This window comes from Thalassophryne amazonica, chromosome 6 (genome assembly GCF_902500255.1).
Source record: "Thalassophryne amazonica chromosome 6, fThaAma1.1, whole genome shotgun sequence".
NCBI lineage: Eukaryota > Metazoa > Chordata > Actinopteri > Batrachoidiformes > Batrachoididae > Thalassophryne > Thalassophryne amazonica.
The window spans coordinates 126,188,793-126,207,968 of NC_047108.1; the positions used below are offsets into that span (position 1 = coordinate 126,188,793).

The 19,176-nt window shown below is 40.1% G+C and overlaps 1 protein-coding gene across 2 annotated transcripts in view; it reads right to left on the reverse strand.

The window, feature by feature from the left end:
* Positions 1-16,743, reverse strand: part of LOC117513070 (probable phospholipid-transporting ATPase IIA) — an 86,279-nt gene extending 69,536 nt beyond the window's left edge. Inside the window, exons 1-2 of one of the 2 annotated variants that reach the window (XM_034173394.1) lie at positions 16,739-16,743; positions 16,143-16,216 (exon numbers count right to left, since the gene is read on the reverse strand). In XM_034173394.1, the coding sequence (XP_034029285.1) occupies positions 16,143-16,210 (68 nt within the window). In that variant the 5' untranslated portion in view covers positions 16,211-16,216; positions 16,739-16,743. Of the gene's footprint in view, positions 1-16,142; positions 16,353-16,738 lie in introns of those variants that run through there. The other variant, XM_034173393.1, reaches the window with a different exon arrangement.
* Between the last annotated feature and the right edge of the window lie 2,433 nt (positions 16,744-19,176).

The window sequence follows — 19,176 nt, forward strand, 5'->3', positions numbered from 1 at the left end:
GAAGTTATTGTACTTGGCCCCACAAATCTTAGAAACATGGTGTCTAACCAGATCCTTACTCTGGATGGCATTACCCTGACCTCTAGTAATACTGTGAGAAATCTTGGAGTCATTTTTGATCAGGATATGTCATTCAATGCGCATATTAAACAAATATGTAGGACTGCTTTTTTGCATTTGCGCAATATCTCTAAAATGAGAAAGGTCTTGTCTCAGAGTGATGCTGAAAAACTAATTCATGTATTTATTTCCTCTAGGCTGGACTATTGTAATTCATTATTATCAGGTTGTCCTAAAAGTTCCCTGAAAAGCCTTCAGTTAATTCAAAATGCTGCAGCTAGAGTGCTAACAGGGACTAGAAGGAGAGAGCATATCTCACCCATATTGACCTCTCTTCATTGGCTTCCTGTTAATTCTAGAATAGAATTTAAAATTCTTCTTCTTACTTATAAGGTTTTGAATAATCAGGTCCCATCTTATCTTAGGGACCTCATAGTACCATATCACCCCAATAGAGCGCTTCGCTCTCAGACTGCAGGCTTACTTCTAGTTCCTAGGGTTTGTAAGAGTAGAATGGGAGGCAGAGCCTTCAGCTTTCAGGCTCCTCTCCTGTGGAACCAGCTCCCAATTCCCAGCAGAAGACTGCCCCTCCCTGAGCCTGGTTCTGCTGGAGGTTTCTTCCTGTTAAAAGGGAGTTTTTCCTTCCCACTGTTGCCAAGTGTTTGCTCACAGGGGGTCGTTTTGGCCGTTGGGGTTTTTCCGTAATTATTGTATGGCCTTGCCTTACAATATAAGGCACCTTGGGGCAACTGTTTGTTGTGATTTGGTGCTATATAAATAAAATTGATTTGATTTGATCCCTAGAGAGGTGTTCCAGGCATGTCCAGCTGGGAGGAGACACCAGGGAAGACCCAGGACTAGGTGGAGCTATTATATCTCCACACTAGCCTGGGAACTCCTCGGGATCCCCCAGTCAGAGGTGGTTAATTTGTCCTGGGAAAGGGAAGTCTGGGGTCCCCTGCTGGAGCTGTTGCCCCTGCGACCCAATCGTGGATAAGCAGTTGAAGATGTAAAATATAAATGTTCCAAAAAACTACAAAAATAAATACTAATAAAAATAACACTTAATATCTGAATCTCACCACCATTTCTGGAAGGACACCTGTGTGCTTCTGATGTTGAAATGAGGCTATGATGTCTCAGCTGTCACGATACACCTTTCACAATTCAACATACATCATGACACACAATTACAATGCTGTTCCCACTAATTATGTAGAAAGTAATCTGTAGTAAATGTTTTAAAGAAAAGTTATTCTCAAGCATAAATTGTAATCCTTGATGGCATCTTTTCCTTATTTGACAAATTATTAAGTCATTAAAGTCGACCTAAAACCCATTTTAAGAGCTGCTGACTGAGAAAAATCAGCCATGGGACGGAAAGCCGGGGTCAGCAGCTCTTAATGAAACTTTTCACACCAGCTTGTTTTGAGGAAAAATGGCATATCCTACAGTATTTTCAAAAAAACAGTTTGGTTGCCATGGAAACGCACTATGCTGAAAAGGGCCAAAAACAGATACTGCTGTAGTCACATTTTCACCGTTTTTAGACACAGCATACAGAGAGATTAGTTTTACATACAAGTGAACTTTACACATCAATAGAACGAGCAGATTCTATAGATTTCAGAAATATGTCATATTTGCACCTTTGAGCTGTTACGCAACAATCAATCAATCAATCAATCAATTTTTTTATATAGCGCCAAATCACAACAAACAGTTGCCCCAAGGCGCTTTATATTGTAAGGCAAGGCCATACAATAATTATGTAAAACCCCAACGGTCAAAACGACCCCTTGTGAGCAAGCACTTGGCTACAGTGGGAAGGAAAAACTCCCTTTTAACAGGAAGAAACCTCCAGCAGAACCAGGCTCAGGGAGGGGCAGTCTTCTGCTGGGACTGGTTGGGGCTGAGGGAGAGAACCAGGAAAAAGACATGCTGTGGAGGGGAGCAGAGATCGATCACTAATGATTAAATGCAGAGTGGTGCATACAGAGCAAAAAGAGAAAGAAACAGTGCATCATGGGAACCCCCCAGCAGTCTACTTCTATAGCAGCATAACTAAGGGATGGTTCAGGGTCACCTGATCCAGCCCTAACTATAAGCTTTAGCAAAAAGGAAAGTTTTAAGCCTAATCTTAAAAGTAGAGAGGGTGTCTGTCTCCCTGATCTGAATTGGGAGCTGGTTCCACAGGAGAGGAGCCTAAAAGCTGAAGGCTCTGCCTCCCATTCTACTCTTACAAACCCTAGGAACTACAAGTAAGCCTGCAGTCTGAGAGCGAAGCGCTCTATTGGGGTGATATGGTACTACGAGGTCCCTAAGTTAAGATGGGACCTGATTATTCAAAACCTTATAAGTAAGAAGAAGAATTTTAAATTCTATTCTAGAATTAACAGGAAGCCAATGAAGAGAGGCCAATATGGGTGAGATATGCTCTCTCCTTCTAGTCCCCGTCAGTACTCTAGCTGCAGCATTTTGAATTAACTGAAGGCTTTTTAGGGAACTTTTAGGACAACCTGATAATAATGAATTACAATAGTCCAGCCTAGAGGAAATAAATGCATGAATTAGTTTTTCAGCATCACTCTGAGACAAGACCTTTCTGATTTTAGAGATATTGCGTAAATGCAAAAAAGCAGTCCTACATATTTGTTTAATATGCGCTTTGAATGACATATCCTGATCAAAAATGACTCCAAGATTTCTCACAGTATTACTAGAGGTCAGGGTAATGCCATCCAGAGTAAGGATCTGGTTAGACACCATGTTTCTAAGATTTGTCGGGCCAAGTACAATAACTTCAGTTTTATCTGAGTTTAAAAGCAGGAAATTAGAGGTCATCCATGTCTTTATGTCTGTAAGACAATCCTGCAGTTTAGCTAATTGGTGTGTGTCCTCTGGCTTCATGGATAGATAAAGCTGGGTATCATCTGCGTAACAATGAAAATTTAAGCAATACCGTCTAATAATACTGCCTAAGGGAAGCATGTATAAAGTGAATAAAATTGGTCCTAGCACAGAACCTTGTGGAACTCCATAATTAACTTTAGTCTGTGAAGAAGATTCCCCATTTACATGAACAAATTGTAATCTATTAGACAAATATGATTCAAACCACTGCAGCACAGTGCCTTTAATACCTATGGCATGCTCTAATCTCTGTAATAAAATTTTATGGTCAACAGTATCAAAAGCAGCACTGAAGTCTAACAGAACAAGCACAGAGATGAGTCCACTGTCCGAGGCCATAAGAAGATCATTTGTAACCTTCACTAATGCTGTTTCTGTACTATGATAAATTCTAAAACCTGACTGAAACTCTTCAAATAGACCATTCCTCTGCAGATGATCAGTTAGCTGTTTTACAACTATCCTTTCAAGAATTTTTGAGAGAAAAGGAAGGTTGGAGATTGGCCTATAATTAGCTAAGATAGCTGGGTCAAGTGATGGCTTTTTAAGTAATGGTTTAATTACTGCCACCTTAAAAGACTGTGGTACATAGCCAACTAACAAAGATAGATTGATCATATTTAAGATCGAAGCATTAAATAATGGTAGGGCTTCCTTGAGCAGCCTGGTAGGAATGGGGTCTAATAAACATGTTGATGGTATGGATGAAGTAACTAATGAAAATAACTCAGACAGAACAATCGGAGAGAAAGAGTCTAACCAAATACCGGCATCACTGAAAGCAGCCAAAGATAACGATACGTTTTTGGGATGGTTATGAGTAATTTTTTCTCTAATAGTTAAAATTTTGTTAGCAAAGAAAGTCATGAAGTCATTACTAGTTAAAGTTAATGGAATACTCAGCTCAATAGAGCTCTGACTCTTTGTCAGCCTGGCTACAGTGCTGAAAAGAAACCTGGGGTTGTTCTTATTTTCTTCAATTAGTGATGAGTAGAAAGATGTCCTAGCTTTACGGAGGGCTTTTTTATAGAGCAACAGACTCTTTTTCCAGGCTAAGTGAAGATCTTCTAAATTAGTGAGACGCCATTTCCTCTCCAACTTACGGGTTATCTGCTTTAAGCTACGAGTTTGTGAGTTATACCACAGAGTCAGGCACTTCTGATTTAAAGCTCTCTTTTTTAGAGGAGCTACAGCATCCAAAGTTGTCTTCAATGAGGATGTAAAACTATTGACGAGATACTCTATCTCACTTACAGAGTTTAGGTAGCTACTCTGCACTGTGTTGGTATATGGCATTAGAGAACATAAAGAAGGAATCATATCCTTAAACCTAGTTACAGTGCTTTCTGAAAGACTTCTAGTGTAATGAAACTTATTCCCCACTGCTGGGTAGTCCATCAGAGTAAATATAAATGTTATTAAGAAATGATCAGACAGAAGGGAGTTTTCAGGGAATACTGTTAAGTCTTCTATTTCCATACCATAAGTCAGAACAAGATCTAAGATATGATTAAAGTGGTGGGTGGACTCATTTACTTTTTGAGCAAAGCCAATAGAGTCTAATAATAGATTAAATGCAGTGTTGAGGCTGTCATTCTCAGCATCTGTGTGGATGTTAAAATCGCCCACTATAATTATCTTATCTGAGCTAAGCACTAAGTCAGACAAAAGGTCTGAAAATTCACAGAGAAACTCACAGTAACGACCAGGTGGACGAAAGATAATAAATAAAACTGGTTTTTGGGACTTCCAATTTGGATGGACAAGACTAAGAGTCAAGCTTTCAAATGAATTAAAGCTCTGTCTGGGTTTTGATTAATTAATAAGCTGGAATGGAAGATTGCTGCTAATCCTCCGCCTCGGCCCGTGCTACGAGCATTCTGACAGTTAGTGTGACTCAGGGGTGTTGACTCATTTAAACTAACATATTCATCCTGCTGTAACCAGGTTTCTGTAAGGCAGAATAAATCAATATGTTGATCAATTATTATATCATTTACCAACAGGGACTTAGAAGAGAGAGACCCAATGTTTAATAGACCACATTTAACTGTTTTAGTCTGTGGTGCAGTTGAAGGTGCTATATTATTTTTTCTTTTTGAATTTTTATGCTTAAATAGATTTTTGCTGGTTATTGGTAGTCTGGGAGCAGGCACCGTCTCTACGGGGATGGGGTAATGAGGGGATGGCAGGGGGAGAGAAGCTGCAGAGAGGTGTGTAAGACTACAACTCTGCTTCCTGGTCCCAACCCTGGATAGTCACGGTTTGGAGGATTTAAGAAAATTGGCCAGATTTCTAGAAATGAGAGCTGCTCCATTCAAAGTGGGATGGATGCCGTCTCTCCTAACAAGACCAGGTTTTCCCCAGAAGCTTTGCCAATTATCTATGAAGCCCAACTCATTTTTTGGACACCACTCAGACAGCCAGCAATTCAAGGAGAACATGTGGCTAAACATGTCACTCCCGGTCCGATTGGGGAGGGGCCCAGAGAAAACTACAGAGTCCGACATTGTTTTTGCAAAGTTACACACCGATTCAATGTTAATTTTAGTGACCTCCGATTGGCGTAACCGGGTGTCATTACTGCCGACGTGAATTACAATCTTACCAAATTTACGCTTAGCCTTAGCTAGCAGTTTCAAATTTCCTTCAATGTCGCCTGCTCTGGCCCCCGGAAGACAATTGACTATGGTTGCTGGTGTCGCTAACTTCACATTTCGCAAAACAGAGTCGCCAATAACCAGAGTTTGATCCTCGGCGGGTGTGTCGCCGAGTGGGGAAAAACGGTTAGAGATGTGAACGGGTTGGCGGTGTACACGGGGCTTCTGTTTAGGGCTACGCTTCCTCCTCACAGTCACCCAGTCAGCCTGCTTTCCCGGCTGCTCGGGATCTGCCAGGGGGTAACTAACGGCGGCTAAGTTACCTTGGTCCGCACCGAATACAGGGGCCTGGCTAGCTGTAGAATTTTCCACGGTGCGGAGCCGAGTCTCCAATTCGCCCAGCCTGGCCTCCAAAGCTACGAATAAGCTACACTTATTACAAGTATCATTACTGCTAAAGGAGGCCGAGGAATAACTAAACATTTCACACCCAGAGCAGAAAAGTGCAGGAGAGACAGGAGAAGCTGCCATGCTAAATCGGCTAAGAGCTAGTAGCTACGCTAAGCTAGCAGATTCCTAAAAACACGCAAAGTGAATAATGTGTAAATAATTTAGAGGTGATTCAGCAGAAGGAGTGCTTTAGTTAAGGCACGTAAAGATTACACTGGGAAACAAATCGTAATCTAGATAACTAGATCAATCTAACTGCGCAGATTAAACAGCTAACAGATACAGAAAAACACTGCTGTGCTCCGGAACAGGAAGTGATACAATACCGCAGTGAGAGCCAACCACCAGTAGAGTGTGTCTTTTACGCTGAAGTTACCTCCTATTTCAGAAATGTGAAAAAAACTAAATATTCGCAATATTGCTCTGCCTATTGTCACTATGCAAACCATGACTGGCTATTTTATGTATTTATATTTTGAAGAGGGATATCTCAGCTTGACATTTATCAAATAAAATCCAATCGCATTGGATGCTGGGTGAATCTGTGAAAAGTACAAAATGTTCCAATTTTCAAACAAAGCAAAAAGAGCAAAAACAGCAAAGTTTAGTTGACACTTGTCTTCAGATTATAACAATACCCTTCTCATCATATGAAATTTAAAAATACCCTCCTGTAGACAAGGTTGGGTACGATTACATGTATGTATGGACATACATTTGGATTACTTGTAATCTGATTACATTTCAAAGTAATCCTACCCAACCTTGTCCGTAGACCATGGGTGTATAATTAAAAATTGTTGCCTTCTATATAAAGTGGCATGGTTTTAGAAGATGTGACCCTTTTTTTAAGTAACTGAGATTTTGGCAATATGGTGAAAATGGTCAAATTCACCAGATCACTGCATATTTGCAGATCATCTATAGGCCTTATCATCATATCTCATTTCGAGTGTGACCCCTGTAGACCATGCAAATATCATGTTGCCTTTATTATTAAGTGCCTATATGTTTCACATGAATGTGACTTTATTTTCAAGTGATGGGAAATTGCATGAGAGCATTGAAAAGTGTAAAATTGATGGGACCATTGCATATGTGTGGATTATCCATGCACACTGTTATTTTATCACATAGAAACAATGACCACTGAGGACCATGTTGATATATTCAAAAGATGTTGCATATGTTATTATGTGCCAATACGTGTCAGACAAATATAGCCATGTATTCAAAAACCAGGAAAATGACCACAGTCACTGAAAACGGTGAAATTAATGTGACCCTGAGAATGTGCGAATCATCCTCAGCCCCTGTCATCATACCACATTTTAAGAATGACTCCAGTAGACCATGTTAATAAGGTACTGTAGTACCATATTACCCCATTAGAGCGCTTCGCTCTCAGACTGCAGGCTTACTCGTAGTTCCTAGGGTTTGCAAGAGTAGAATGGGAGGCAGAGCCTTCAGCTTTCAGGCTCCTCTCCTGTGGAACCAGCTCCCAATTCAGATCAGGGAGACAGATATCCTCTCTACTTTTAAGATTAGGCTTAAAACTTTCCTTTTGCTAAGGCTTATAGTTAGGGCTGGATCAGGTGACCCTGGACCATCCCTTGGTTATGCTGCTTTAGACGTAGACTGTGGGGGGGTTCCCATGATGCACTGTTTCTTTCTCTTTTTGCTTTGTATGCATCACTCTGCATTTAATCATTAGTGATCGATCTCTGCTCCCCTCCACAGCATGTCTTTTTCCTGGTTCTCTCCCTCAGCCCCAACCAGTCTCAGCAGAAGACTGCCCCTCCCTGAGCCTGGTTCTGCTGGAGGTTTCTTCCTGTTAAAGGGGAGTTTTTCCTTCCCACTGTAGCCAAGTGCTTGCTCACAGGAGGTCGTTTTGACCGTTGGGGTTTTTCATAATTATTGTATGGCCTTGCCTTACAATATAGAGCGCCTTGGGGCAACTGTCTGTTGTGATCTGGCGCTATATAAAAAAAAGTTGATAAAAAAAGTTGAAGTTGACATGACAACTTGAGACAATGTTACAAAGCTGTCTGTCTGTCTTGTCAAGAAATTAGTTGACTTGAAAACATAAAAACAAACTTATTTCATTAAGTTTCAATCCTCTAGCTAGCCTGGCAGCTGTGACGTTTTCCGCCAGAATGACAAACACGTAAAATGTTGATGAAATTCGACTGCAGGGCACACTAGAAATGGCAGCAGATTTGTAATTTTGCTTGGCTTCCTGACAAGTATTCCTTGTAATGCGATTGGATTTTATTTTTTTACATATATGGTAAAATTAAATGCTTGTCTTTGTATTAACGATAGACCACAGGCATGGTTCGCAATTTACATTATTGCACAGCATGTTTTTTTTAACTTTTGTTGCATAACAAATTCATGTTCTCACAAATAAATTCTAATTTCCAAATTATTGACTTCTTTCACAAAAAAATGAACTTTTCTGACAAGGACAGATGTGCTGCTTGATACTTATGTGGTAAAAGTTTGTCATCGAATGTTCTCACATTTAATATGCTCTGAAAAACACCTATTTCGTCATTGTTTCACATCTGTAAAATGGCACATTTTAGCCTACAAATACAAGACTGGTTACCATAGCAACCAGTGAAGGCTATGTTAAAATATTGTGTGATAGTTATACACTAGCCAAATACTGTGCATACACCAAATTTAATTGAAATCGGCAAGATGTCACTTTCCATGTTTTGGGCCCTCGTGGCTGATTTTTTTAGCTGCTCTTGAGGCTTATTTTGGCAGCCAAGCAAACACTTGAAAAAAAGTCAGGAATACCTTGTCCAGATCACTTTAAAAATTCCAGAATTCAGGGCAAATCCTGAAAATTCTCATGCCTGTGAGATAAGTACTAATTTCCAAAAAATAAAATAAAATAAAATTCAATACAGGCTGCATGATAAGATTACCAGGATTCATAATGTACCGTTTACACTAGATTTAAGTAACGTGACCTTGGCAGAGGTATTCACTCTAGTTTTATTGTCAATGGTTTAGACTTAGGAATCTCTGGGTTCTCAGTAAAATTAGACCCATTATAAGGCTTTAATCTAGTAGCCAAGCAGATGCATGAAAAAAGTCAGGAATACTTCGCCCAGATCATCCTACAAATCCTGGCATTCAAGAAAAATCCTGAAAATTCTCATTAAAGTGTGCTGTACTAATTTTCAAAAAAGTATAATTTGATCCAGGCTTCACAATAGGATTATCATGATTCACAATGCATGGTTTCATCCCTAGTTTTAAGCAATATGTGACCTTGGCAGAGTTATTCATTCCAGTTTTATCTTAAAATGGGTTAGGATTAGAATAAGGAGCAGGGTTTAATTTTTGGAACTGATTCAATAACAGTTTAACAATAATATATACAAATATCATATACATAATAATGTATAAAAAATAATAAAATACAACATAATATACATCTCAGTGACAGCCACCTCTCTGAGATCTTACAAGATTTCATGGGATTTGAAACCTGAATAGGGTGAATTGATAGCCAGTGTTGCAAAAAGACAACAAATACAGTACAATTTATTAGCATTTCGGAGAGTTAGCAGCGATTAACAAGTTATCGCCTCATTTCTGCTTAAAACCAACTTTAGAAAGATTTAAGAGGTTTCACTTGGTCATCCGATGGTTAATAACCACGTATTCCCTTTGATTGGTTTGGGTGTAGAGTCAGACTCACAGAGTCAGTCTCAGACACGCTGGTGTTGCGCTCTAATCGATGGCGCATCTTTTATTAAAAAATAATGCTGAATTTATGTGGAAATGATTGTACAAAAGCTTCAGAGATCTGTTGGTGAGACAGATGATCAGTGTTGGGGAAAGTAAGTTTGGAAAGTTACTTCATTAGTTAATCTATACAGTTATATTTTACAGTTACTTCTTACATTTACTTCATTAGCAGCTGCGGACACCTTGTCGGCAGCTGCTGAATGTAATTAATAAAGTTACTCATAATCTAATTTGGTTATTTTTAAGATTTAGTACTCAGAAAAGTAACTATTAGTTACTTTGCTGATTAGTTACTTTTCTGATTGCTCAATCTTACAAGTAACCAAGTTAGATTACTTGTTACCTTATTAGCTTATTCGTAGCTTTGGAGGCCAGGCTGGGCGAATTGGAGACTCGGCTCCGCACCGTGGAAAATTCTACAGCTAGCCAGGCCCCTGTAGTTGGTGCGGACCAAGGTAGCTTAGCCGCCGTTAGTTACCCCCTGGCAGATCCCGAGCAGCCGGGAAAGCAGGCCGACTGGGTGACTGTGAGGAGGAAGCGTAGCCCTAAACAGAAGCCCCGTGTACACCGCCAACCCGTTCACATCTCTAACCGTTTTTTCCCACTCGACGACACACCCGCCGAGGATCAAACTCTGGTTATTGGCGACTCTGTTTTGAGAAATGTGAAGTTAGCGACACCAGCAACCATAGTCAATTGTCTTCCGGGGGCCAGAGCAGGCGACATTGAAGGAATTTGAAACTGCTGGCTAAGGCTAAGCGTAAATTTGGTAAGATTGTAATTCACGTCGGCAGTAATGACACCCGGTTACGCCAATCGGAGGTCACTAAAATTAACATTAAATCGGTGTGTAACTTTGCAAAAACAATGTCGGACTCTGTAGTTTTCTCTGGGCCCCTCCCCAATCGGACCGGGAGTGACATGTTTAGCCGCATGTTCTCCTTGAATTGCTGGCTGTCTGAGTGGTGTCCAAAAAATGAGGTGGGCTTCATAGATAATTGGCAAAGCTTCTGGGGAAAACCTGGTCTTGTTAGGAGAGACGGCATCCATCCCACTTTGGATGGAGCAGCTCTCATTTCTAGAAATCTGGCCAATTTTCTTAAATCCTCCAAACCGTGACTATCCAGGGTTGGGACCAGGAAGCAGAGTTGTAGTCTTACACACCTCTCTGCAGCTTCTCTCCCCCTGCCAATCCCCTCATTACCCCATCCCCGTAGAGACGGTGCCTGCTCCCAGACTACCAATACCAGCAAAATCTATTTAAGCATAAAAATTCAAAAAGAAAAAATAATATAGCACCTTCAACTGCACCACAAACTAAAACAGTTAAATGTGGTCTATTAAACATTAGGTCTCTCTCTTCTAAGTCCCTGTTGGTAAATGATATAATAATTGATCAACATATTGATTTATTCTGCCTAACAGAAACCTGGTTACAGCAGGATGAATATGTTAGTTTAAATGAGTCAACACCCCCGAGTCACACTAACTGTCAGAATGCTCGTAGCACGGGCCGGGGCGGAGGATTAGCAGCAATCTTCCATTCCAGCTTATTAATTAATCCAAAACCCAGACAGAGCTTTAATTCATTTGAAAGCTTGTCTCTTAGTCTTGTCCATCCAAATTGGAAGTCCCAAAAACCAGTTTTATTTGTTATTATCTATCGTCCACCTGGTCGTTACTGTGAGTTTCTCTGTGAATTTTCAGACCTTTTGTCTGACTTAGTGCTTAGCTCAGCTAAGATAATTATAGTGGGCGATTTTAACATCCACACAGATGCTGAGAATGACAGCCTCAACACTGCATTTAATCTATTATTAGACTCTATTGGCTTTGCTCAAAAAGTAAATGAGTCCACCCACCACTTAATCATATCTTAGATCTTGTTCTGACTTATGGTATGGAAATAGAAGACTTAACAGTATTCCCTGAAAACTCCCTTCTGTCTGATCATTTCTTAATAACATTTACATTTACTCTGATGGACTACCCAGCAGTGGGGAATAAGTTTCATTACACTAGAAGTCTTTCAGAAAGCGCTGTAACTAGGTTTAAGGATATGATTCCTTCTTTATGTTCTCTAATGCCATATACCAACACAGTGCAGAGTAGCTACCTAAACTCTGTAAGGGAGATAGAGTATCTCGTCAATAGTTTTACATCCTCATTGAAGACAACTTTGGATGCTGTAGCTCCTCTGAAAAAGAGAGCTTTAAATCAGAAGTGTCTGACTCCGTGGTATAACTCACAAACTCGTAGCTTAAAGCAGATAACCCGTAAGTTGGAGAGGAAATGGCGTCTCACTAATTTAGAAGATCTTCACTTAGCCTGGAAAAAAGAGTTTGTTGCTCTATAAAAAAGCCCTCCGTAAAGCTAGGACATCTTTCTACTCATCATAATTGAAGAAAATAAGAACAACCCCAGGTTTCTTTTCAGCACTGTAGCCAGGCTGACAAAGAGTCAGAGCTCTATTGAGCTGAGTATTCCATTAACTTTAACTAGTAATGACTTCATGACTTTCTTTGCTAACAAAATTTTAACTATTAGAGAAAAAATACGCATAACCATCCCAAAGACGTATCGTTATCTTTGGCTGCTTTCAGTGATGCCGGTATTTGGTTAGACTCTTTCTCTCCGATTGTTCTGTCTGAGTTATTCTCATTAGTTACTTCATCCAAACCATCAACATGTTTATTAGACCCCCATTCCTACCAGGCTGCTCAAGGAAGCCCTACCATGATTTAATGCTTCGATCTTAAATATGATCAATCTATCTTTGTTAGTTGGCTATGTACCACAGGCTTTTAAGGTGGCAGTAATTAAACCATTACTTAAAAAGCCATCACTTGACCCAGCTATCTTAGCTAATTATAGGCCAATCTCCAACCTTCCTTTTCTCTCAAAAATTCTTGAAAGGGTAGTTGTAAAACAGCTAACTGATCATCTGCAGAGGAATGGTCTATTTGAAGAGTTTCAGTCAGGTTTTAGAATTCATCATAGTACAGAAACAGCATTAGTGAAGGTTACAAATGATCTTCTTATGGCTCGGACAGTGGACTCATCTCTGTGCTTGTTCTGTTAGACCTCAGTGCTGCTTTTGATACTGTTGACCATAAAATTTTATTACAGAGATTAGAGCATGCCATAGGTATTAAAGGCACTGCGCTGCGGTGGTTGAATCGTATTTGTCTAATAGATTACAATTTGTTCATGTAAATGGGGAATCTTCTCACAGACTAAAGTTAATTATGGAGTTCCACAAGGTTCTGTGCTAGGACCAATTTTATTTACTTTATACATGCTTCCCTTAGGCAGTATTATTAGACGGTATTGCTTAAATTTTCATTGTTACGCAGATGATACCCAGCTTTATCTATCCATGAAGCCAGAGGACACACACCAATTAGCTAAACTGCAGGATTGTCTTACAGACATAAAGACATGGATGACCTCTAATTTCCTGCTTTTAAACTCAGATAAAACTGAAGTTATTGTACTTGGCCCCACAAATCTTAGAAACATGGTGTCTAACCAGATCCTTACTCTGGATGGCATTACCCTGACCTCTAGTAATACTGTGAGAAATCTTGGAGTCATTTTTGATCAGGATATGTCATTCAAAGCGCATATTAAACAAATATGTAGGACGGCTTTTTTGCATTTACGCAATATCTCTAAAATCAGAAAGGTCTTGTCTCAGAGTGATGCTGAAAAACTAATTCATGCATTTATTTCCTCTAGGCTGGACTATTGTAATTCATTATTATCAGGTTGTCCTAAAAGTTCCCTAAAAAGCCTTCAGTTAATTCAAAATGCTGCAGCTAGAGTACTGACGGGGACTAGAAGGAGAGAGCATATCTCACCCATATTGGCCTCTCTTCATTGGCTTCCTGTTAATTCTAGAATAGAATTTAAAATTCTTCTTCTTACTTATAAGGTTTTGAATAATCAGGTCCCATCTTATCTTAGGGACCTCGTAGTACCATATCACCCCAATAGAGTGCTTCGCTCTCAGACTGCAGGCTTACTTGTAGTTCCTAGGGTTTGTAAGAGTAGAATGGGAGGCAGAGCCTTCAGCTTTCAGGCTCCTCTCCTGTGGAACCAGCTCCCAATTCAGATCAGGGAGACAGACACCCTCTCTACTTTTAAGATTAGGCTTAAAACTTTCCTTTTTGCTAAAGCTTATAGTTAGGGCTGGATCAGGTGACCCTGAACCATCCCTTAGTTATGCTGCTATAGACGTAGACTGCTGGGGGGTTCCCATGATGCACTGTTTCTTTCTCTTTTTGCTCTGTATGCACCACTCTGCATTTAATCATTAGTGATCGATCTCTGCTCCCCTCCACAGCATGTCTTTTTCTTGGTTCTCTCCCTCAGCCCCAACCAGTCCCAGCAGAAGACTGCCCCTCCCTGAGCCTGGTTCTGCTGGAGGTTTCTTCCTGTTAAAAGGGAGTTTTTCCTTCCCACTGTAGCCAAGTGCTTGCTCACAGGGGGTCGTTTTGACCGTTGGGGTTTTACATAATTATTGTATGGCCTTGCCTTACAATATACAGCGCCTTGGGGCAACTGTTTGTTGTGATTTGGCGCTATATAAAAAAATTGATTGATTGATTGATTAGTTACATTACTTATTAGTTGCAAGTTTTCTGCAGATTCTAATAAAGTAATTGCATAAAGCTGCTAATGAAGTAACTGCATAAAGCACCTGTATAAAGCAACAAAAAAAGTAACTAAAAAAGTAACTTGTCAAAGTTACTTTCAACAACACTGCAGATGACTGGAGTGCAGTTTTAAGCAGAAAAGAGGTGATAATCTGTAAATTGCTGCTGATGCTCCGAAATGACACATGCGCAATGAAGGCGAGGCAGACCAATCTGTAAGGGGGGGGGCATTCAGTCTGCAACACCGGCTATGGAGAGTGTTCCGATTTTCAGAGTCATACGGACGTACAAATAAAATCTTACGGATATTCAGGGTTTTCTGTTGTAAATTTATTTTTTTACTGTTGTTTTTCTTAACTCAGCGTGGACTTTTGGCCAACCATCCACTATCTTTGTACTCCTCATATAAGCTGTGTGATGACGTGCACAATGTGAGCGTCCAATAGGAATCGGTTCACAGTCACATGGTTTTCCAATATCCAATCGAAGGGCAGAGCAGTCTCAGATGGTAGGGCCAAAGATTGTTAGGAGCAGTGATCTGTTACTCTGTGAGTTCTTGTTTCTGTAAAAATAGAACAGCTGTGTGACACTACATTTATGGGAAATATACTGAGTTTGTACAAAATACCTACAATGTACTTGCAGACATTGATTTTATTGACAGCAAGCAATTTTCTGTGGAGAAAGAGGATTTAACTGTGGAGTACTTCCACCATAAAAAAGCCCATGGAGATCCCTGGTGTTAGTTATTAATATGTGGACAAAACCCCAGTTATGTGATACCACTATGCGGTTGTGTGTACTGTAAAAAAAATGATTTTGGTGCGATTTAGGAGGTTATAAGGATTTTGTGTTGATTTTGTGGATTTTATCACTTGGTTATACAGGTGGACCCTCAAAGGGGTTGACATGTATGACTTTGGAAATTTTAGCAATACTTCTGCTTCCAGACTATTTTTTTTATTGTCAATATAATTCATTTCAAAGACATGTTGTTGTCTTCTGAGAAATGTTCTTCTTTTAAAATATGGGATTGAACAAAATAAGGTCAATCAACTGATGGCAAATGATAACAGTTGATCTTCACTAGTAGAAGTTTGGATTAGTTTAATGGTTAAACGCTTAACTCTTTTGTGTTTATTCCAGGAGGTGATGTCATCACCAGAACAGGCTGAATTTCAACACACACGGGGTGTGTGTGTGTGTGTGTGTGTCCACCACAAACCGACGAGGCCTGTCTCCGTCTGCTCTTCAAAACACACATTACAAATCATTTGAAAGACAATGCATTTAAATGAGAACACGGCCCTTTAGGTGTCATGCCGCATTTCTGCTTTCTGACAAACACGGACATTCAGTCAAAAGCAGTAAATATTGACATGATGGGCGTCACATGCACTTGCTCCAAACTAGCTCCGGAACAAGAACGAATCTCCTCCTAAACTACAAAAGACCCCTCGCATTATGTTTTAACGGCGTCCAAACGCTTGATTCGAGCTTTATTTTATTCCCATTTTCCAATTCTCTTCGCTTAAAAACACCTCGTTATCGACACAATACCGCTCCGTTTTGTGTGAAATGTTAGCGGCTAACCGGATAACCGGGGCGGCGCGAGCTGACGAGCCAAACGCCCCAAAGATTCATGGAACATTTAAAGACACGTTTCCCCTTCGAAACACCTTACCCATGTTTGTGTTTGCTGTCGTGTCTTTTGGGTCGTCGGACGGGCTGGAGCGGGATAACGTCGGTCATCCTGCGCTGTGCTGTCGGTGACTGTCTGCGCGTGCAGTGGGCGGAGGCGCGCGCGCACTTGTCTCGAGTGGATAAACTGACACGGAGCTGATTTCGTCAGATACAAAACATTTCCATTGTGCTTCGAACAGGAATGGTTTTCATTCGTACTTAATTAAAACCGGCGCTTCTACAATCACAGAAACTCAAGCGGCTGATCAGGCTGAGTGGGTTTGTCCATCTCTGCCCTCCAGCCCGCTTGTGTAAGCAATAACTCAAAAATAATTAATGCTATCATCTTGCAATTTACCAGTTTAACAAAACGGGTAATGAGGATTAAGTGATTCGATGGTGGTTAACTTTGATGTACCATATGAATGGAAAAAGCAATACTGCTTTGCCAATGTAATCCCCCATAGACGTGACTGCCACCTGCAGGATGGTGAGTGGAAGCTGGATGTGGTTGAATTTACATGTTTGTCTCCTAAATGTGGATCACCGGGTAAGTACCATGTGGTCATTGACAGGGCAGTATCTAGGATTGTTAACTGGGTGGGTGGTTACTCAAGCGAATGTTCTGAATGTGCTGTGTAAAGCACCCACTGGGGGATCAGAGGGCCAAGGAAATTTGGAAATCCATGGCTTGAAATGGCACATTTTCTTCCATTCTACTACAGACTCTGTCTTTCTAACATTAGCAACAAGACTGCGACACATAAACTTTAATCATATCTTAGATCTTGTTCTGACTTATGGTATGGAAATAGAAGACTTAACAGTATTCCCTGAAAACTCCCTTCTGTCTGATCATTTCTTAATAACATTTACATTTACTCTGATGGACTACACAGCAGTGGGGAATAAGTTTCATTACACTAGAAGTCTTTCAGAAAGCGCTGTAACTAGGTTTAAGGATATGATTCCTTCTTTATGTTCTCTAATGCCATATACCAACACAGTGCAGAGTAGCTACCTAAACTCTGTAAGGGAGATAGAGTATCTCGTCAATAGTTTTACATCCTCATTGAAGACAACTTTGGATGCTGTAGCTCCTCTGAAAAACAGAGCTTTAAATCAGAAGTGTCTGACTCCGTGGTATAACTCACAAACTCGTAGCTTAAAGCAGATAACCCGTAAGTTGGAGAGGAAATGGCGTCTCACTAATTTAGAAGATCTTCACTTAGCCTGGAAAAAGAGTCTGTTGCTCTATAAAAAAGCCCTCCGTAAAGCTAGGACATCTTTCTACTCATCACTAATTGAAGAAAATAAGAACAACCCCAGGTTTCTTTTCAGCACTGTAGCCAGGCTGACAAAGAGTCAGAGCTCTATTGAGCTGAGTATTCCATTAACTTTAACTAGTAATGACTTCATGACTTTCTTTGCTAACAAAATTTTAACTATTAGAGATAAAATTACTCATAACCATCCCAAAGACGTATCGTTATCTTTGGCTGCTTTCAGTGATGCCGGTATTTGGTTAGACTCTTTCTCTCCGATTGTTCTGTCTGAGTTATTCTCATTAGTTACTTCATCCAAACCATCAACATGTTTATTAGACCCCATTCCTACCAGGCTGCTCAAGGAAGCCCTACCATTATTTAATGCTTCGATCTTAAATATGATCAATCTATCTTTGTTAGTTGGCTATGTACCACAGGCTTTTAAGGTGGCAGTAATTAAACCATTACTTAAAAAGCCATCACTTGACCCAGCTATCTTAGCTAATTATAGGCCAATCTCCAACCTTCCTTTTCTCTCAAAAATTCTTGAAAGGGTAGTTGTAAAACAGCTAACTGATCATCTGCAGAGGAATGGTCTATTTGAAGAGTTTCAGTCAGGTTTTAGAATTCATCATAGTACAGAAACAGCATTAGTGAAGGTTACAAATGATCTTCTTATGGCCTCGGACAGTGGACTCATCTCTGTGCTTGTTCTGTTAGACCTCAGTGCTGCTTTTGATACTGTTGACCATAAAATTTTATTACAGAGATTAGAGCATGCCATAGGTATTAAAGGCACTGCGCTGCGGTGGTTTGAATCATATTTGTCTAATAGATTAAAATTTGTTCATGTAAATGGGGAATCTTCTTCACAGACTAAAGTTAATTATGGAGTTCCACAAGGTTCTGTGCTAGGACCAATTTTATTCACTTTATACATGCTTCCCTTAGGCAGTATTATTAGACGGTATTGCTTAAATTTTCATTGTTACGCAGATGATACCCAGCTTTATCTATCCATGAAGCCAGAGGACACACACCAATTAGCTAAACTGCAGGATTGTCTTACAGACATAAAGACATGGATGACCTCTAATTTCCTGCTTTTAAACTCAGATAAAACTGAAGTTATTGTACTTGGCCCCACAAATCTTAGAAACATGGTGTCTAACCAGATCCTTACTCTGGATGGCATTACCCTGACCTCTAGTAATACTGTGAGAAATCTTGGAGTCATTTTTGATCAGGATATGTCATTCAAAGGGCATATTAAAAAATATGTAGGACTGCCTTTTTGCATTTACGCAATATCTCTAAAATCAGAAAGGTCTTGTCTCAGAGTGATGCTGAAAAACTAATTCATGCATTTATTTCCTCTAGGCTGGACTATTGTAATTATTATCAGGTTGTCCTAAAAGTTCCCTAAAAAGCCTTCAGTTAATTCAAAATGCTGCAGCTAGAGTACTGACGGGGACTAGAAGGAGAGAGCATATCTCACCCATATTGGCCTCTCTTCATTGGCTTCCTGTTAATTCTAGAATAGAATTTAAAATTCTTCTTCTTACTTATAAGGTTTTGAATAATCAGGTCCCATCTTATCTTAGGGACCTCGTAGTACCATATCACCCCAATAGAGCGCTTCGCTCTCAGACTGCAGGCTTACTTGTAGTTCCTAGGGTTTGTAAGAGTAGAATGGGAGGCAGAGCCTTCAGCTTTCAGGCTCCTCTCCTGTGGAACCAGCTCCCAATTCAGATCAGGGAGACAGAC